Source organism: Sceloporus undulatus, chromosome 1, assembly GCF_019175285.1.
Source record: "Sceloporus undulatus isolate JIND9_A2432 ecotype Alabama chromosome 1, SceUnd_v1.1, whole genome shotgun sequence".
Lineage (NCBI taxonomy): Eukaryota > Metazoa > Chordata > Lepidosauria > Squamata > Phrynosomatidae > Sceloporus > Sceloporus undulatus.
In genome coordinates this window covers 157659147-157681186 of record NC_056522.1, presented here as the reverse complement: position 1 = coordinate 157681186, position 22040 = coordinate 157659147, and the positions used below count along the sequence as shown (strand labels likewise).

Here is a 22040-nt window from a genome sequence, read left to right as displayed (position 1 = left end):
TAAAGGTACCAGATCTCACCTAATCTTGGAAGTTAAGCAGGGTCAGCCCTGGTTAGTACTTGGATGAGAGGCCACCAATGAATAACACATGCTGCAAGCTACATTTCAGAGGAAGGAAATGGCAAAAATATATCTGGGTATTCTTTGCCTAAGAAAACCTTATGAAATTCATGAGGTTGCCTTAAGTCAATGGGCCACACACACCATACACAAACAAGACTGCAGCACAAACATCTTTATTTTCAGCCCTGCCATTTCTGTAACACTAACAGTGACACATAATTTTTTTAACTTTTTAAAACAGATTTTTTTTTAAAGTTTCAAAACCCCAATGTCAAACAGAATAGTACAGTTTTCACTGTTGCAAAACAACAACCCATTTCCCAGAAGCTCAGGAAGGATCAAACCAAACTGCCTTCTTTTGAGAGTCAGTCCCAAGATCCAGGTGAAAAAAGCCCCTGTGTCATGTGCTCATCTAGTATCTCAGGCTAGTGGGACAAAACAGCACACAGCCTCTGCAGGAGAACTCAGATTATAGATATACAGAGAAGGAGGAGATGGTCTTTTAGATATCCTGGTCCCAAACCATTCAGAAGTGACTGTGGTTGGTTTCAAACTCAGAGATACCAAAGATATGATGCTGGTCCTTCAGAGGGAGTGAAGCCTTGCCCAGAACAGGTTGTAATCTGAATCTCAGCCTTTGGTTTGGGCAAAGTTGAAAAATTAGAGAAGGCTTCTCCTCCCCATCTCATGTTTGGAAGGCTGTGTGTTCTCACTTGTACTCCTTTCAGCTTCTCCTTGAGACTCATCAGAGGTACCATGCAGAGAAGGACGATGCTGTCAGAGACTTCCAGATGTTGGACTAAGAGCCTAGCCTACTCAGTTAGAGCCCAAGAGAACAAACAAGTATCTATATCTAAAAACTGATCCCAATTAGATCAGCAGGTTGCTTATTAGACAGAAGAAAAACTCACTAGCACAACACCTGTTTTGCATGCAAAAGGTCTCAGGTAGAGCCAGTGTGATGTAGTGGTTTGAGTGTTGGACCAGAACTCTGGAGATCAGGATTCAACTCCCCTGCTCAGCCATGAAACCCAATGGGTGATCTTGGACAAGCCATATGCTCTCAGCCTCAGGGGAGAGCAATGGCAAACCTCCTATGAACAAATCTTGCCAAGAAAACACCATGACAGGTCACCTTAGGGACGCCATAAGTTAGAAATTACTTGAAGGCACACAACAGCAACAACAACAAAGGACTGAAAAAGACCTCTACCTAAAATCACTAGATATGCTGCCAGTGAATGTACACAATACTGGGCTAGATGGCCCAATGATCTGACTCTGCATAAAGCAGGTTCCGGTGGTCCTGTTCTGTGTGGGTATTGTGTAGAGTAAGGAACATTATTTTGATCCCTGCTGTATTGAACAGTAGCAAATGTATAGCAAAAAGTGATATTTAAGATGTCTTTTTGTCTACAGAAGGACCATTGCACTAGATCAGGGGATATAAAAGGTTCCTGGCATGTCCAGAAAGGACTGGGAGCCCCTTGGTGACTTGGTTGAAAGCAATGCCCCATGTTCCTATCACTAATTCCAAATGTTTTCAAGAGTTTGCTTAGGTACAACCTACCATTTTTACCACCTCCCATGAAGCCATGCTCACATCTTCAAAGCAGTGAACTTGCTGAGAGCTTCTATGTCAATGGAGCAGTGACTTTACTCCAGGTTTTAATCTGAACTCCAGTCTGAGTTGTGCAAGATGCTGGACCCTATCCTGTCCCCCATATAAAACCACCTACTGATATGAAAACTACTAGCCATCCCAGCTTTTCAACATCTTTCGTATGAGGCAAAAGGAGAGAGTGAAAAAACAAAACAAAAGTAGAACAACATACAGCATTGTGGGAGAGGTTGGGGAAAGAAGTTAACAGTAAAAGAAATGTTTTGAACAAGAAATGTAATATACACCGTATTTTCTAACGCAGCCCTTGTGCAATAACTTAAACAGCACAGATTACTACTTGGGGAAATAAAAGGAGCATAACTTTTAAACTTGAAAAAGCTCTCTTTGCTTGTTGTAATCAATCGCAATAATCCATGACAGTGATTTAGATGAAGATCAACTTTACCTTTCTTTGCTGATGACACAGAACTAGAAGCAATAAAAACTTAAGTGCATTTTGAATGCACACAACTAATGGATTGGATGTGGCACATGCCAGCATACAATGGCTGCGAAATGAATCGGATCAATCAAAAGGAGTCTGACGTTCAGGACAACCTGAGGATTCTACCTCAAGTTACCTAATAGCTGCATGCCTTGGCAAATGCTGGTTCCCTATGATATCCCAGGACCTTCCGGTTAGCCCCTTGGAAGATGTTACATGGCTTGCCTTGACCCTTCACTGGCAGCTGTGACTAAATGTCTGGCCAATGGAGAATCATCTTTTGTCTGCTGTCTAATCACTTCAGAGCAGAATAACACTGAGACATACAAAAGTCCAATGATACCAAGTATAGTAAGGATAATGCTAAGTGTTACAATACTGTGTCTAGCTAGATGGACACTTCAGGGGATGTGAAATTTGCCTGAGAACAGACAGACCATCAGAATTAAGGGATGCAGCAGTGAAAGATGTGCATCATTCTATGTCTGAGAAGGAAAGATATAGATTAGATCATTAGTACAAGATGACAAAGTGACTCTTCTACATGTTTTATCGGAATGGAGGTGAAGGTAGTATGAATCATGATATCTATTCTCTGGTGCTAAATTGACTACTTCCCTTACAAACTTCAAAATCTGAGTTTTATTGTAAAAACAAACAAGTAAAAACTGATTATACTTTCTAGTACTCATGGTTGTGAATACTTCTGTGGGCAAGGAGAGTCACTAGGGTTGGTGTCACCCAGTGTGGCATCACTAGAGTTGGTGTCACCCGGTGTGGTAACTCATAGTGTCACCTCCCTAATGACCTCCTCCTATAACACACCATACAGAATCCTTAGTAATGTTTTTTGTGCTAATGTTACTCATGTAATTCCCATCTGTCACTGAACGTAATGGTAATAGTTGTGACTAGCACAATTAAAATTATACTTTTAAATTACAATATCATACGCACAGCATAGATGCATTTACATAGATACAGTTTCATGTGCTTCAAGTGAAAATTTGGTAAAATGTGATGTTTTTTAAAGAAAATTATTTTTAAAAAATTAAAAAAATATTTTAAAAACTTTTTTTAAAAAAATGAAATTTGAAATTTTAATTTAGAAAATAACCTGGGGCCTTTCCTTCCTCTTATCACTGAGCCATCCCCTACTCACACCATCTCTCCAGCATTTTAATGGGATACAGGTGAAGGCCACAGCCTGTGTCTACCAAAAGGCAGGTATTTGAGAAGCAGTGGTGTCACCCCTCAGGGACGTAGCCAGGATTTTAGGAAGGGGGGGTCCAGACTAAGTGCCACCATTATAATGGGGCTTGGGTGCGGCGGTGCAGCAGCACACACCATTCGTTTTTCTAATGGAAAGGGGGGTCCGGACCCCAAGAACCCCCCCCCCTTGGCTACGTCCCTGCACCCCTTGTTAGGGTGTCACTTGATGCGAACCACACACCCCACATGCCCTAGTGATATCACTGCAGGAGTGGGTGACCTGTGATCTCCAAATATTGGTGAACTGCAGTTCCCAGAATCTCTGGCCACCGGCTGGTTCAGACTCATAGGGCATACTGTCCAACAACATCCATGCTTGGAACTCTCATGGGGATATATAAAGAATGTGCCGCGAAGCAGGACAATCAACATATTTAAACAACATAATGGTGGTTTATATATTGCATAGTCATAGCCCATATTTATAAATAATTGTCCCCCAGAGTTGATAGTGGTGGAGATATGCAATGTGTTTATTTGCATACAGGGTGTAAATTTCAGTATTATTTATGCCGGTCATAAATAAATTAAATCATGTTGCAGCCGAGCAACACACTTTCCTGCACTGAAGTCCCTGCTTTCATATTTAACGGTATTGGACTTTCATTGCAAAGTGAAGAAGAGTAAGGAGACCTAATAACCAATTGATTTTCAGATCCATTTAGAAAAACCATCTCCTATAGAGCTTTTATTGGTATGCATTACCTTATAACACATAGCTAGTGATGTGGTGGTAAATCTGATGTGCAGCCAGTCAGCTTCACAGCCCCTATAGCTACATCCCACAGAGTCCAAAACTACAGGCAGCTGCACAGGTCCATATCAACAAAGCAGTTCTAGCAATCTTCATCTTCACCTGGAGCTTGTCTTTTGTAAAGTTATTGGGTCTTAATTGCATCTTCAAAACCATATCATCACAAAATAATAGTATTTTGTGGGTAGGAAAATCATCTCTTTGCCCCCTCTCACATGACTGTGTATATTGCAAATAAGCTCAGAGGAAACAAGATAGCCAGGATGGGGAGGTAGTTTTCCAGATGATGTCCCCATTGCCGCTAATGAAAGAGTCCCACCACTTTGACCCTACAGGCCCTGGCTCCAGTACACCCTTTCCAATAGTATCAAAATGTAGACTGTAAACAGAGATACATCAATCGTATATTTGGAGAGGAGGCTCTATGTTGTCTTGATGGCATAATCATGGTGTTGCATGCTGAAATAAACATGGCAGTACATATATTGTTAAGAAGAACAGTGCTTTCAAAAAGCATGATTTTAAACCTGCATTCAAAGTAGACCATTACAAACATTTGCTTTTAGAGACAATTTTTACTAGCCCTTACTTTCTCAGTTATAAGACAGTGGGGTTCAAGACTACTTTGAGCCATCCTGGAAAATCCTGTCTCTGATTTGACTAAGAGAACAAAACTGCTCTCAGAACTACTGCCACATTTAACTTACACTCTGTGCCACGGGTGGGAATCATGCAGCCCTCCAGATGTTGCTGAGCAGCAGTTCCTCCCACCCACATTGTTAGATATCCTATCTGAGACTACTGGGAGTTTTAGTTAACCTACATAGGAACCACCAAGTGCAGTGTTCAAACACGAATCAAGGAACACAAGAGACACTGCAGACTGGGTCAGCCAGAAAAATCAGCAGTAGCAGAACATGTTATAAAACATCTTGAGCATAAAATGCTGTTTGAAAAGACTCCAACAACTATCAGGTCAGAATGCACAGGGAAGCCATTGAAATCCACAAACACCTGGACAATTTCAACAGGAACGAAGAACTCCTTAATGGGTTAATGTAAACAAAGGGCCCAAAGAGACAGGCCAAAATAAAGCTGCTTCGAGTCACTTTGGAGGTATGCTGTTTAAATGACACAGGCATCTTAAGAGGCCAGAAGTATTTAGAATTTTCTGCTGATCAATTCTAGTCCCTCACCATATTGCAAATCCCAAGATATCACATAATACAGCCATGGTAGATCAAGCAGTATCAAAATGCCATGGTTGTGGATGTGAGGGATTGCTTAATGTTGTTTAGGAAGAGCCATTGTTTCCCCCTACAGAGAGGTCCAGGAGACTTAGCCCTCTGAGAGGAAGGTTAGGAACCATTCACACCTAGCACCTTGTATCCCTTCTACCCAGACATTTCCATCCCAGTACAGGCCATCCCACCCATTAATCCATTAAGGAGTCCTGTTCGCACAATGGTTAAATGCTGGTCCTGCAGCCACAACGTTGTGAGTTCGATTCCAGGGGGCTCCAGGTTGATTTAGCTTTCCATCCTTTTGTAGGTTAGTAAAATGAGTACCCAGCTTGTTGGGGGGCACCTGGCTTACAGATTGTTAACTGCTTAGAGAATGCTGAGTTTAGTATGAAGCAATAAAAAATGGCCAGACAGAACCAAGGGTATCCCTGCCTTGAAATCCTCCAAAATAGCTCTGAGCACATATAAGGGATCAAGGGAAGAAAAAGTACATAGTAACCCTATCCCAGAATCCCGACTAAACATAATCATTAGACAAATTCAGAGTGAACTGCAGGAAGATTGGCGGTTGACTTTGGAGCCCCTAGATCAAAAATTACCTTTTAACTACCAAAATCTCCAGCCCGGAGGATACAACGAACAATGTATTTCAATTGAGAATATCAAATCATATAAAAATACAAGATTTGCATATCATCACAATGGATCTCCAGAATAAGACACAAAAGCATAAAAATCAGAATAAAATAAAAAAATAACCTCAGAATGAGAAGGATCCTGGATTCGGATGAGGAAGGAGATCTAATGAAGGCAGGGAATTAAGACTGAATTTCCCATTAACTCCTGTGAACTTTGTATGCATAGGACAGCAAGTCCTATAGTTCATGGTCATAACATTCAACAGGATATTCGGATGTTTAACAGCTTAATTTTTAAAATCTCTAGTTCTGAGAGTTTTAAGCAATATGTGAAATTTGGAATTCAAGGGATCAAAGGTGTTTCTCCTCTAAGATGTAACACAAAACCAGTGGCATCCCCAGGCCTGGTATTACAGTGTTACCCAGTGTGGAGTGGGGCTGGCAGAGAATTGCCAGGGGGGGCTGCCAAAAACCCCAAGGCAAGTAATAGTCAGGGACCCTTCTCATTTGCTGCTGTGGTGGTGGCCTCCTACTGAGGAATAAACCTCTACTGTGGTGAAGCCTACTGACCTGTGACATTGTTGAATCAGAAATCTTTGTGACAATTCTTGCCAGTACTTTACACTTTGATCAAACTAATTTCATTCCAAACAGACAGCTTTCAGATGCAATTAAGAGAGCTCTTAATGTCATTTTATGGCTATCATCTATCAGGCAAAACAATAACTATCCTCTCTTTGGATGTCCTTAAGTGGAGAGGCCATATTTTGTTGGCCACCTAGGAAGAATGGGTTCCAAAACTCTCTTTGTACAACTGCTACAAAATATATACAGTGGGTCGAAAGCTTATGTCCATTCTAGTGCCATCAAACCTGAGAAAGGTACAAGGCAGAGTTTGATTCTAGTGCCATCAAACCTGAGTAAGGTACAAGGCAGGGTTGCCCTCTGTCACCCCTGCTGTTTACTATAGCAATGAAGCCATTGGCAGAATGTATAAGATCATCTGGGAAGATAAAGGGGACACAGTTCTATGGTAAGGAACATATGTTGAACCTTTATTCAGATTTTTTTTAATAACCTTTTTTCAAAATCCATGAGAAGTCATCAAAGTATTGGAACAATCTTAGACAGGTTTTCCTCCTTTACAGGATCGAAGATTTAATTATTTTTTTAAAAAACCTAGAATAATGTATATAAATACTCCACTTTCAGGGCAGCAAGCACTTCAGAATAAACTCAGTCTAATTTTGTATCATTCTGGTTTTCACTACTTGGGAGTCCAAATCTCCAAAAATATAGAGCAATTTATATATCAGAACTATACACCAGTAGTGAACTGGATCAAAACCAAAATGAAGGAATAGTGAAAAATATATGTATCTCTATTGGGACACACTGTGGTAGTGATGATGAAAACATATGTCTTGCCTAAATTGCTCTTTGTGTTCCATTATATTCTCACTAGTAAAGAATGTTTGAAAAATTCATTTTGCAAGGCAAAAGACGTAGATTTCCACCTTGCATTAGAAACTTACCTGCCTCTGGGAGGACTAGTGATACCCAATCTGGACAGATATTTTGCTGCTTGCCAAATTAAACAAGCCATCCAACAAATAAGGAATGATGGCTCAACATATTGGGATGATATGGAAGAAGGTACTTGTTATACCAACCACCTGCTTATGTTAACAGTAGACTCTTTTTCACCCTCAAATGATTCAAAGTACAGCTAAAATCCATTTAAAAGGGATTTCATTAGTTTCTCGAGAAAATGTGCCAAATTATCTATGGCTCATAGATTCTTCCATTAGACTAATTTATCCAAGGGAGGAGTTTGATAATAAGCTTCATCGTGTAAATAAAAATCAGAAAACAGTAAACAATTCTATTAGAATCAGTGATTTATTTAATAGAGTTGAGATCAAATTGCAAGATCAACTTAATAAAATGTTATCAGTAAGTAATGCAAACTGAATGTGCATTTTGAAGTTAAGAAGTATTGCTAAATCTTGGTTAAAGACACAGGGACTTCCCCAATCAATAACTGATTTTGAGCTTCTTTGTGGAAATGCAAAATCTAATATCAGTAACTTATGACATTTTGGTGGCAGAAGATAACAATCACAAGAAAGTAGTCAAATCTTTGTGGGAAAATGATCTAGGGATAGAAATACCCAAAGATGTATGGAAGAGATTGTGGTCAAGTCCACCTTTTAGACCTATTTCTGCTACAGAACAATTTATAGCTAGCGTTACACTTCCTCTATATCTTTATTGTCACAATATACAATCCAGTAGCTACAGGGTGTGTGGAGAGAGAGTTAGGTTAGTTCGTATGTGGCTAGAATGCTCTAGAATTACATCCTTTTGGAACAAGATAATAAACATTATAGAAAAAATTACAGGAGAAAGTGAACTTTGCTTATTTTCTTTATGAACAAAACTGCACAGCTGCAGAATAAATATTTCATCTCACAATTTTGATTGGTAGCACATAAGCAAATCCCACAAAACTGGAAACACACACAAACTTGGATACACATCTCTGGATGCAAGGAATTCCTGAGTTGGTACTGAACAAGAAACTCATAGTGAACATTAGATATCTGAAGGAGGAACAAAAATATGGTATTTCTTTTCAGGAAAATGGTTTTCCTTTACGGATTATTTGAGAAAGGATGAATGTTTGTGCAATATAGTTACATCATTAAAAATTCTGGAGTGACCTGTTAACGAAATAAATTGGATGGTTATGTAGTACACTAATCGACTTCATAGAATGGTGCTGGTGCCTCTTTGGACCTTGGGAAAGGAACTCAGTTCTTGTCCACCCACTTAGGAATTGTCTGTAAGATTTGCCTGTATATACCTGCCATGAGTATCTTGTTTGTTCTTTAACCTAATAAAATAAACAACAACTATTTTGAAAAATAAATATCTAAATATAAAAACATAAAACAGTTGTGCTTTCTCATCCAAAGAAATTATCAGTGCTACCTCAGAACCTCTTACTGGTCAAAGAAATGTGAAGTAGTTACCACTTTTCAGCACTTCGCTCTCCCTGTAATAATAAGAAAGAATGCAATGAGAAGGTAAAGTTAGATTAAAGGAGGACCCTTTACTGAGCGCAAATATGTATTATTGGACTACAGTTCCCACCAACCTAAGCCCACACAACAAAAGTAAGGAATGCTGTGAGTAGCTATCCTATAACATCAGGAAGACTACATTTTCACCACCCCTCTTTTATGGAATTTCCTTATTGATATTTAAGGATTGTTGACTGTAACCAAGGGTGGACCTCCAAATGTTGCTGAGCTATAAATTCTATCATCCCACACCATCAGCCAAATTGGCTAAGAGTGATGGGAAATGGAGTCCAATTCCAGGAAAATCTAGAGATCCACACTCTTGGCAGTTCCGCTGGAGATCATAATGGAAGTGTCAGTGGCACAAAACTGAGAGACTGTAACTGGGGTTGAGATGGGTCTGATTTAGGAAAGGATTTTCACAACTGTTGAACCCTAGGGTGTCAGCCCCCCTAAATATAATAGTGCTTACTTCTGCTTAAACATATTCAGCATAAACATAGGACCCCTATCACGTAGGGTTAAACCCCCGGCTTATCTTTCCCTAATTCAGTCCTAATTCAGAATTCAGCCGGGTGTTATTGCAAAGAAATTGCTGCTGAATCCACCTCGGAAGCAGCCTGGGTCCTGTAAGCCACTTCCATGGCCATTTTTAGAAATCAGAAGCTTTAAATTCTAAAAGTGACCACCAAAGCAGCTTACAGGACATGGGCTGTATCCACGATGGACCTGGGCAATGATTTGGCAGCGATTTGTTTGTGATAACACTCAGCTGCCTCCTGAATTAGGACTGGATTCAGGAAAGATAAGCCAGGGTTTTAACCCCATGCAATAGGGTCCATACTCTTATGCTCATGTTGCTGGAGTAAGGGTGAGGAACATTTTGCCCTCCAGATGATGTTGGACTTCCAGCTCCCATTAGGCCCAACCAGCATGAGCAATAGTTAAGGATGATGGGAGTGTGAGTTTAGTATCAGCTGGAGAGCCACACTTTCCCTACCTTGTATTAGAGACACCAGTACAGTGGTGAAATGGCAATCTGTGCTGAAGGTACTAAATGCTTTATATGCAGTCCTATAGGCATGTGGGAGCAAGGCCCATTGGAATTCAGTGGGGCTTACATCTGGTTTGACATCCATAGGACTGTGTTCTCACAGCCTTATTGCCAAACAGCATTTCTTTGTTATGTTTCCCTTGTAGAGGTTAATACTTATGTTTCTTGTAAAGATTGATGGTGTCCTTGCAATATTTGTTTTATTTTCCAAGATGCAAGCAAAGAGAGGAGGAAGCAATTTTTTCCCTATAAAACAGACAGTAGAGACACTAAATCATCTGTTTTAGATTCCCAGCCATTGTGAGCAGGCCCCTTATAAAAGTGTGATTTGGAGGGGTGCAATTCCTAGAATGTCCCAGCCATCTTGCATGCAGGGAAGAATCTGGGCCTTATAGCTTCTTTTTCCAGGCTATAATGTCAACTGTGTGTGCATACGTGTTGTGTGCCTTCAAGTCATCTCTGACTTATGGTGACCCTAAACCCTATCATTGGGTTTCCTTCACAAGATTTCTGCAGAGGAGGTTTACTCCTCACTCTCATAAATTCTTCTTTTCCCTCTGCAGATCACTGGCTGCAGAGGGGAGGGGGTCTCATTCTGGAAAAGCATATCTTTGTCATTATTTCTCATTAATGAACCACTAGCGCATCATCCTGCACTACTAGCTAGCCAGGATTAACTTTAAAAAGGATGCCAACCAGCATTTATAAAGCTGTGAGATGGGTTTACTGTGAGACAGATGATAGATCTCAAGCTGACAGGATTGCCCCAAGATATTTTGCTGGCCAAAGCAAGGAGAAAATACTGTACAGTGGTGCCTCGGGATACGAAATTAATTCGTTCCGCCATTCCTTTCGTAACCCGAAAATTTCGTAACCCGAAATACTCCGTTAGCACTGGAAAGCCTATAGCAGCATTTGAATTTCGCGCCGAAATGAATTTCGTAACCCGAAAAATATTTCGTAACCCGAAACAGTTTTTGCCAATCCGACTTTTTCGTATCCCGGAAATTTCGTAACGCGATCATTTCGTATCCCGAGGCACCACTGTATCCCTTTCCACACCACATATAGATGCTGACTAGACTGCCAGTTGAATCTTGTTTGAACACGCTAATGGGAAAGCATCCCCCATATCACATCTGATGAGAACTGGCCAGTTTAAATAGGAAAAGAGGGTATACCACACACACACTCTACTGTCCAAGAAAGCCAGGGAACTCAGTGGCAGAGAGACAAGCTAACATGATTGACCCTCCTATTCACATCTGCAACCTGGAGTTGTTGCCTCACTCTGCCTAGAGCTAGCTTTGCAAGTGGAAGCAGTGATAGTATTTTTAAAAGTTATGAAAACAGCAGTAAACTGTAGTGGTGTGAAGCTAAGAACTGTTAGAACCCATGCCCTAAGGCCAGGCACACTAGACTCAAAGTCAACCTAATCTAATTGACAGCATTTTTATGAAGATAAACTCAAGGTGGGACTATATTTGCCCTCTGGAGCTTCTTAGAGGAAAGACGACAATGGACAAATCAGAATAGGAAATATGTGGTTCCTCTAGTGATTCCTAATCTTGTTTTACAGGTTTTTGGACTTCAACTCCCAGAAGCACTAGCCAGTTTGGCCAACACTCAGGAATTCTGGGAGCTGAAGTCCAAAACCTCTGGAGGACCAAAGTTTGGGAGCCACTGCTCTAGATGTTCTTGTGCTGTAACGTCCACAACCCCTCGCCATTTTCTATGCTAGGGGTAAGTTTAAAAAAAACATCTGGAGGGCACAGTTATCCATCGGATAAAAACATGAGATTATTTGTTACAAAAACTTATTGCCTTATTCTTTGACATGTTTACTGACTGACTACTAACTATTGAAGAAAGTCAAGGAAGGAAGTGCAAAAGCAGGATTACAGTTGAACATTAAGAAAACAGAAATAATGACCACAGATGATTTATATACGGTAACTTGAAAGTAGACAGTAAAGACCTTGAGACTTTCTACACTTCAGCTAAGTCATAAATCTAAATAGAGATAGTAGTCATGGAATCAGAAAATTAGCACTTGGGGTGGCAGTTATGAAGGAACTAGGTAAGATCCTCAAGCATAAAGATATATCATTGGATACCAAAGTCAGGATCATCAGTGCTATAGTATTTCCCATTTCAAGGTATGGTTGTGAAAGCTGAACACTGAAGAAAGCTGACAGGAAAAGAATCAACTAATTTGAAATGTGATGCTGGAGGAGAGTTCTGCAGATACTATGGACTACCAAAATGATCAATTAAAGCCTGACTTCTTCTAAGAAGCCAAAATGACCAAACTAAGGCTATTGTACTTTGGCCATATCAAGAGATAACATGACACATTAGTAGACACAATAATAGTAGGTAAAACAGGAGGCACTGAGAAAAGAGGGAAGACATCTTGCAGGACCTGAGCAGGGCTGTTGATAACAGAGTGTCATGGAGGTGTCTCATTCATAGACTTGCCTTAAGTCAAAGACAACTTGACAGCAATTAACAACTACTGACTAGAGAAGGCATCAGATCCCATCTGATCTTGGAATCAGCTCTGGCTAATACTTGGATAGGAGACCACCAGCAAATATCAGGTGCTGTAAACTATTTCAGAGGAAGGGACAGGCAAAATCACCTTAGCATTCTTTGTCTGAGAAAACCCTATGAAATTAATGGGGTTGCTATAAGTTGACAGGTGACATGAAGACACATACATATATATATACACACACTGACCAGTGAGATGTCTTCTGTCATTGTTGTCAATGTGTTATTGGCATTTAAAAAAAAATCAGTAACAACATAAAAATTAAAAATAAATTAACACATCCAGCAACTATTAATGGTTTTTAAAAAATGAAGTAATGTTTGAAGCTTCTAATCAGAGGGCTATTACAGTTGTGGAAGATTCAGGTTCATTTTGGATCATTAAACAGGTTGATGAATTAGGCAGCGCATCTCAGGAAGCAAAGTGGAGGTATCTCTCAAAGGCAGCAAATTTTTGAGTTTATTATTACATCTGTAATGTAATAAGAGTGCTAATTGCCTTATGCCCCCAAAATGTCTCCAGCCACTTTTGACTGCTTCTGCTAGCATAAGACCAAATTAAAAAGAAATTAATCAATGTGAGGAGACCATCACATTTCTATCTTATCTTGTCCAGCAGTTCTAGTACATCCATACCAATCTGTGCAAGAGATCTTCAAATGAGGCACTTCACCAAGTGCCATCTGTGAAGAGGTTCATTCTATATGTGCAAACAAGATGGACGTTTCTATAATGGCACCCTAGCTTTGGGACATCTTCTCTAAGGAAACTACGGCCTGTTACAGACACCCAAAATAAAGCTGCTTGGGGTCTCTTTGGAGGTATGCTGTTTAAATGATGCATGCATCCTAAGAATCCGGAAGCTGCACCAAAGCTGCACTCCGGTGCTTAGGACTGGAGTGTGGCTTTGGCGCGATCTCCGGACTCTTAGGACCCATGCATCATTTAAATAGCATACCTCCAAAGAGACCCAAAGCAGCTTTATTTTGGCAGTCTGTAACAGGCCTACAAGTGGTCCTGATACAGCAGTCTTTTCGGTTGAACCAGTTCTTTCTTTGTGAGTGTCTGCAATGATTGTATTTCTTTTACTTATTGTGTATCATTTCACAGTTTGTTGCCTTTTTATGTCTTATGTATCACTCTGGAAACCTGTTTGGGTGCATGGAACATAGTGTGCCTTACTTCTGGACCAAGATGTATGGGATTATATTGTTTCATAGGGCAGTCCCATGTAAGGTCTCATAGTAAGATCTGTCTCTCTTTGCCCAGGGCTGCATCTACATTGTAGAAACAATGCAGTTATACACCACTTTAACTGTCATGGCTCCATCCTTCAAAATACAGGGATTTGGAGTTTGGTGGGGCACCATCAATCTTTGGCAGAGAAGGGTAAGGAAAGACCTTGTGCAACTACAAATCCCAGGACTTCATAAGACGGAGCTACAGCACCAGTGTGCTGCTGCAGCTAAAAAGCCAATATGGTCTTGGCTGCATTGATAGGAGTGTAGTGTCTTGACTGTGGGAAATAATAGTACCACCCTATTCTGACTTAGTCAGACCTCACCTAGAATACTATGTCCAGTTCTGGGCACCAAATTCAAGAACAAAGCCGGAGGAAAGCAGACTAAATGGTGAAAGGTTTGGAAATCATGCCTTATGAGAAGGGACATAAGAAACTGGGTATTCTTAGCCTGGATAAAAGAAGGTTAAGAGGCGATATGATAATCATGTCTAAATATTTTAAGGGGTGTCATATTGAGGATGAAGCAAGCTTGTTTTCTGCTACTCCAAAGACTAGGACCCAGGTGCAAACTACAGGAAACAAGATTCCACCTCAAGATTAGGAAGAACTTCCTGACAGTAAGAGCTGTTTAATAAGGAAACAAACTTCCTCAAAGGTGGGGTTTTCTTCTTTGGAGGTGTTTAAACATAGGCTGGATAGCCATCTGCCAAGAGTTCTTTGGGTCTTCCTTTGAACTGAATGGACTTTGTGGTCTCTTCCAACCCTATGATGGTGTGATTCACTTAAACTGGCATCAAACTGCATTATTTCTACAGTGTAAGTGCACCCAAAGAAGGCAGAGGATACAGAGAGCAGGACACTAATATGAATGGAGTTATGAAGAAACAAATCACTTCAGAAATTGCATGTGTGCATGTAAGCCAATAATGACAGTAACTGAATTGGTTCATTTCACCAGTCCAAAGTATATCTGAATCCAAACCAATACATGGGAGGTAGCTATTCTTTTGACCTCAAAAGGCACTGTCATCCCCAGGAGTGAGGAACAAAGTACTGTACAATGTCCTACCCCACTTGACCATAAAACACAAAAGATGTATTAGCTTTCTAACGACATAATGATGCTGAAAGCATATATGGTTTTGATGCTCATTAGGGCTCCTCTCTGCTCCCCCTAAGAATCCTGGGAACTGTGGTTTGATGAGACACGGGGGGGGGGGGGGGAACCTCTAGTTTACAGTTCTCAAGGTAGAGATACAACAGCAAAGAAACTAGTAGGACATCTGGCCAGAACTGAATATGCCCCAGTTTGCTCTTCAGGCCTTTATATCTCTGATAGGTTTGCCAGATTAAATACTAGAGACAGGTCTTCTATCTTTAACAGCTGTGTAGAAGAGGACATTTCAGCAAGTGTTACCTGGCTGTGTGACAAGCAACACCTGCGGAAATGCTTTCATCTGCACAACCATCCAAGGGGTAGGAGTTTTCAGTCTAGCAATCCAATGTCAATCACGCAAAGGTTAGAAAGCATGTTTGTGCGGATTTTTTTTTCCAGCATTGGTTTTACAGAGCTCAGAGAGGTTTGTTTATCCAGTTAGAAGCATCCTGCCTGAGATGGATCTGATGGCAGAGACCCAGTGATCAATGAAGTGAAATAAATGCAGTTTATCACAAGAGGCCTGGAGTTCAGGCAACCAGGGAATTGTTCAAATTACAAGTGACTGAGAAACAAGACCATTTTTATATCATTTTCCAGTGGAAGGTCAGGTGCCGCAGAGGGAGAAGTGGCGACATTAGCAAGGACTGGGCACAGCTTGGAAAGTTACTCGTTGCAGCATCATTATTCATTGCAGCATCATTAAACATTACAATGCAGTAAATCTTTCTGTTGCTCATTAAGTTGCATGTTACATGGTACCTTTTTTATGTAAGAGAAGAAAATGGCATAACAGGTTTTAAAGCATAGCAGCTTTATTTTGGCCTGTCTGTTCGGGCCCTGAGTGTGACTTGCCCAAAATCTGCTTCACAGCTTAGTAGGCATTTGAACCCTGGTCTCCAGAGTCATGGTCCAACACCCAAACCACTACGCCATGCTGGCTCTCCTCTCAGAGTTGTAGTCCCACTCAAAATACCATTGTTAAAAAATGTCCCCTGCCCCATTCTTCAACCTCCCCAGGCTAGCAATTTTAAAGAAAACAGAAAGGCGGACGTGATGAGCGTATAGGAAACAGATAAGCTATATGTCTTTGATTCCTGATTATTAAGAGCTTCCTTGTAATTTCACTCCGTGAGAGGCAGACATTCAATAGGTTTCACATTTCACACAACAGTGATGCAGGAGGATGGGAAATACTTGTCCTAATGGTAAGAAAGGGGTATTATAACAGGCATGGCCCAAAATAAGCTGCCAGATTCCACATCAGAGACACACCTTTCACTGCAACCTACATGACTTACATAAATTTGTATGGTCTTCTGTTCTCCTTGTCACCTATGTACTCTCTCGGTATCCATTTCTTTCTCTTTCTCCCTCCACCCCACAATTGCAACCTTCCTCTCTTCTCTGCCCCTCTCCCTCCTTTCCTTTTCCACATACCTGTGCCCCCTTCTCTTCTTCTTCTTCTGCGTTCCTTCTTCATCCACGCCTCCTGCTCCAAAGATGGGGAACCCAGTCATCTTCAAGTGTCCTATTGATAGATCAGAGCTTCTGGGATCAGCTCCTCTTTGCAGTGTAAAAATAAGATAGCTAACAGCTGTGTGGCTTCTTCAGCCTCAGAATAGGTTGGCCATTGCCTTCCCCTGAGGCTGAGAGAGTGTGATTTGCCCAAAGTTGCCCGTAGTGGGTTTTTGTGGCCCAGATGGAGTTAAAATCCCAGTTTCTAACAGTCTTGGTCCAGCACTCAAGCCACTAATGCTGCGTCTACACTGAAGAATTAATACAGTTTCACACACTTGAACTGCCCTGGCTAGAAAATTCTGGGAATGTTTGAGAGACATTTAGCCTTCTCTGTCAGAGAGCTCTAGAGCCAACTACAACTCCCAGGATCCCATAGCATTGAGCCAAGGCAGTTAAAGTCGTGACAAAAACCTGGTTTGTTTCTGAAGTGCAGATGCATGCTGCCAAATAATGAAGAGTGTGCAGACCTAAGCTTGCCCTATGCTCTGCCTGGCTTTTCTCAATCACAGCTCAGACCAGACACATTTTTAAAGAAAACATTTATTTACACATTTGCGCAAGTACAAAGTATTATACACGGCCTAGATCAACCTCAAACTCTTCCTTAGCATTTTACTTTTCTTATATGAAACATAAGGCGCTTTCTCTACTCTCAGTGGTGGGCCTTGAAGGGCCTTGGTGGCACGCAGGTTGGCAGCATGGCGGAGAGGGACTGCTTCCATTCCATGTCTTTCTCTTTCGCTCCCATTTTCAGCCCCCTCCACCACCATCCTCCATGCTTTGGTCCCTTTCCTGCCACAAGAAAACCCAAATAAATAAAATTAAATTAAATTAAAATATAGACGGTTGCCTTTGCTTGAAAAACCAACCCTTCCTATCATGGCGAATAAATTACTAGGGGCATTAGCTTTGCTTGAGTCCAAAACACACTGCATAGATAAGCCAGTTTGAGATTGCTTTAACTGGCCTGGCTCAATGCTAGGAAATCCTGGGAACTGCACTTTTGTGAGACATTTCACCTTCTCTGTTAGAGAGCTCTAACTATAAATTCCCAGGATTCCCTAGCACTGAACAGTTAAAGCAGTCTCAAACTGGATTATTTCCGCAGTGCGTTTGGGACCTTGGGGGGAGAGAAAGCTGGAAGCAGAGGACTTTTCAGCTCCAGATAATAAATATACTTTCCTCTGCTTAATGATGTTTTTGGGGGGAAGCTGGACAGGTAAGGGCCAAAAAATGCCCTCCCTACCTTTTAGATGAACCAGTTTAAAATATCCCTTCAGCTTTGCCACACACACACACACACACACACACACACACACACACATACATATATATATAATCGAGGTTTTCTTTCTCCATATGAACAGCGCTGGGCATCTTGGTGCATAAATACATTATTCACACTTCTTTCCTAGAGAGGCAAAGAAGAAACCAACCATCATCCCAAAGCCTCTCCCATTTGTTTTCTTCCCATCAGGGTGGAGCCGGAGGAGAGCAAAGGGACGCTGGCATTTGGGTCTGTGGCCAGAAAGGCTGGCAGAAGTCTCTGTGCAACAGGAGTCAGGGTCCCTTGAGGGCATCCAGAGGGACCCCCAAAACATGGCACCCCACTTGCGTTTGGGATGGTGATTGGGGAGAAAGGAAGGGAGCCAAGCCCTGCCAGAGGGACCAGGTAAGGGTAAGTTGGTTGGTTGGTTGGTTGGTTGATTAGTAGGTTGGTTAGCTGGTTGGTTGGTTAGTTAGTTGGTTAGTTAGTTGGTTGGTTATTTGGTTAGTTGGTTAGTTGGTTGGTTGGTTAATTGGTTGGATGGTTGATTGGTTGGTTAGTAGGTTGGTTAGTTGGTTGGTTATTTGGTTAGTGGGTTGGTTATTTGGTTGGTTGGTTGGTTGGTTGGTTGGTTAGTAGGTTGGTTGGTTGGTTGGTTGGTTGGTTGGTTGGTTATTTGGTTGGTTGGTTGGTTGGTTTTTTGGAGGGGTGGTCTGTCTCCATCTTTAGTCCCCTTCCTCACCCCATGGTCCATGTCTTTCTTTTTTACAACCAGGGAAATGGGGGCCAAAAGGTGTTCCTGTGGTCACCTAGAAGTCTTGGCAAGAAGTCTTTTCAAGAGGCAAAAAGTCCAGGGAGGCTTGGAGGGGAGGCGAGTGGGCAGTGCCAGCCTGGCAGCCATTGCTGGGGCATTGGTGGGGGCAGGGAAGGCGGGCACTGGCTCCCCACCCAAGTCCTGCCCCACTGGCCTCCTTGGGGGTCATGCAGAGGGAGTGGAGGGCGTCCTCCTTCTCAGACCAGGGAGGTGACCGGGGGGATCTTGGCAGCCTCCTCTTCCCAGGGCTGGAGGTTCTGGAGGGCGAAGAGCGAGGAGTTGTGGAGGCAGAGAGGGTCTGGCTGGATGGAGTCGTTCAGGGACTTCTGGAAGGCGTCGTGCTGGAGCTGCAGCATCAGTCGGCTCGCCTGTTGCCGCTCGGCCTCCCGCTCCTCTGCCGTCTGCCTCCTATGAGGAAAGGAGGCAAGAACAGGAGGTCAAAAGAGAATCGAAAGGTCCAGGGGTCTGTGATGCTGCGGCAAAAAAGGCCAAGGCGATTCCAGGTCGCCCGAATAGGACAGAGTGACCAGATAGCCTTACTGCAAAGGAGGAAGAAGCACCACAAAACGTGGGCCGTAGTTTCAATAGGGGCCTTCCCTGTGATGCTGCAGCTGAAAAGGCCAAAGTGATCTGACTCAATAGGGCAGAGTGACCAGATATCTCATCGCAAAGGAAGACAAGGCGTCACAACATGAGCCCTCCCTGTGATGCTGCAGCTAAAAAGGCCAAGGCGATCCTAGGTGACCCCAATAGGGCAGAATGACCAGATCACTGCAAAGGAAGACAAGGGGCCACAAAATGTGGACCACAGCTACAACATGAACCCTCCCTGTGATGCTGCAGCTATGGTTCCATGATTCTATATATGATTCCTCAATAGACTAAATTGACTAGCTGTCCTCACTGCAAAGGCGTGACAAAATGAGGGCCATGGCTTCAACAGGAGCCCTCCCTTTCATGCTGCAGCTAAAAAGGCCAAGGCGATTCTAGGCTGCCTCAATAAGGCAGAGTGGCCAGATATCCTCACCGCAAAAGAGGACAAGGCAAAATGCGGAGCACAGCCTCAACATGAGCCCTCACTGTGGCGCAGCGGCTAAAAAGGCCAAGGCGATTCTAGGCTGCCTCAAACCCATTCTAGCAGATTGCTACAAAGTGAATCTCCCCTGTTTCTGGATGGAGTTGACTAACTAACATTTGTCTAATGTTAACATCCTTCATTGCACACGCGCAACACCGAAGGACTGGATCTTCTCCCTGGGAATCCAAGGACTTATTATTATTATTATTATTATTATTATTATGCCGCCTTTCTCCCAGAAAGGGACCCAAGGCGGTTCACAAGACAAAAACATGTTTAAAGCTTAGTGCAAGGATTTAAAAACAGTTAAAACCATCTAATTAAAACAGTATAAAATAAGCATCATAATAATAATAATAATAATAATAATAATAATAATAATTTATTATCATCATCACTAATTTCATTTGTATACCGCCTTTCTCCCAGAAGAAACCCAAGTCGGCTTACAGGTTTAAAAAATTCAAAACAGTTAAAACCATCTAAAAGCAGTATAAAAGCCACACAAAAGGCACAACCAAAACACACACAGACACACAGAGGCCTGGCATGATTATACATATATTAAATGCCTGCTTAAATAAAAACCTCTTAGCTTCCCCAGCTTTACAAACACTACAAATCCCAGGATGCTGTAGGATGGCGCCATGGCAGTTAAAGCGGTGTGGAAGTGTATGATTTCTACAGTGCAGATGCACCCCTTTGGTCCCATCCATCCTCCTCCTGGCTCAGCATCCTCTGAAACTGCAGAGGAGGGCTGCTCCATCCTTGTTCCAGGATGCCATAGCATTGAGCCGTGGCAGTTAAAGTGGTGCCAATCCGGATTATTTCTGCAGTGTGGACGCTGGTCCCAAAAGGAATGGCCCTGGGCTATGGTCCCAGGAGGAAATACACACTACACACAACAACACACAGTCCTCCCCTATTTGCTGCCAGGCTTCTGCTGTTCCCTTCTCCTCCTTTTGCCAACAACAACAACAACAGCAACAACAACAGCAAACTCTCATTCATTAGCACGATTTGGTACCATAGGAACCAATTTCCCCAGGTCTGCGCCAGTTTCAAGGAGACTTTTGTTTTATTTTATCATTATTTTATTTTATATTAATTTTTATTTTACTTTATTTTATGTTATTTATTTTACTTTACTTCACATTACTGTACCTTACTTTATATATTTTATTTTATTTTTATTACTATTTTACTTTATTTTATTATTTTTATTTTATTTTACTTTATTTTATGTTATTTATTTTACTTGAGTTGACTTTTATTTTTTACCTTATTTTATATTATTTTTATTTTATTTTACTTTATTTTATTTTATTTATTTTATTTTTATTTTTATTTTTATTGTTGTTTTACTTTATTTTATTTTTTCATTTTTTATTTTACTTTACTTTACTATTATTTTATTTTACCTTATTTTATATTATTTTTATTTTACTTTATGTTATGCTATTTATTTTACTTCATTTCACATTACTTTACATTACTTTATTTATTTATTTTACTTAACTTTGTTTTATTTTTAATTTATTTTACTTTATTTTATATTATTTTTATTTTATTTTACTTTATTTTATTTTAGGTTGGGTTATTTATTTTGCTTTATTTTATTTTATTTTATTATTTTATTTTATGTTAGGTTATTTATTTTGTTTTGTTTTGTTTTGTTTTACTTGATGTGTGCCTTCAAGCCTGTCCCAACTGAGGGCGACCCTAAAAAGGGCTCCCTGGGCCAGTTTCTTCAGAGGGGTACAGTATCACCCAAAATCCACCAAACAGTGATACCTTTATAGGAACAACCAAAATGCACATCATTTTGCACATGGCTATATGGCCAGCAAAGCTGCCCCTTGAGATGTCTTCAGAAGGGGTTTGCCATGGCCATCCTCTGGGGCTGAGAGAGTGTGACTTGTCACAGCAGCCCAGCCAAAGCCATAAAAGCATGCATCGAGTTAATAAACTATTTCTCACTTAAGAGGCTAGGAACCAAAACACACTGCAGAAACAATCCACCTTGGAATCCTGGGAATTGTAGTTTACTGTGATCCCAGAGCTAGCTATCTCTGGCAGAGAAGACTCCATGTCTCACACAACTACAGCCCCCAGAATTCCTTAGCAATGAGCCAAGGCAGTTAAAGTGATTGTTTTATTACAAAAAGCAGAGGGCAAATAAA

The 22040-nt window shown here is 41.3% G+C and overlaps 2 protein-coding genes across 2 annotated transcripts in view; both read right to left on the bottom strand.

Moving 5' to 3' along the window:
• FGF18 (fibroblast growth factor 18) overlaps positions 1-22040 on the bottom strand; it is a 650869-nt gene that overhangs the window by 237451 nt on the left and 391378 nt on the right. The window lies entirely within an intron of this gene.
• The window catches only part of TLX3 (T cell leukemia homeobox 3), a 14975-nt gene continuing 11872 nt past the window's right edge, over positions 18938-22040 (bottom strand). The window contains exon 3 of the mRNA XM_042465070.1: positions 18938-19187. Within this exon, the coding sequence (XP_042321004.1) occupies positions 18977-19187 (211 nt within the window). The 3' untranslated portion in view covers positions 18938-18976. The remainder of the gene's footprint in view (positions 19188-22040) is intronic.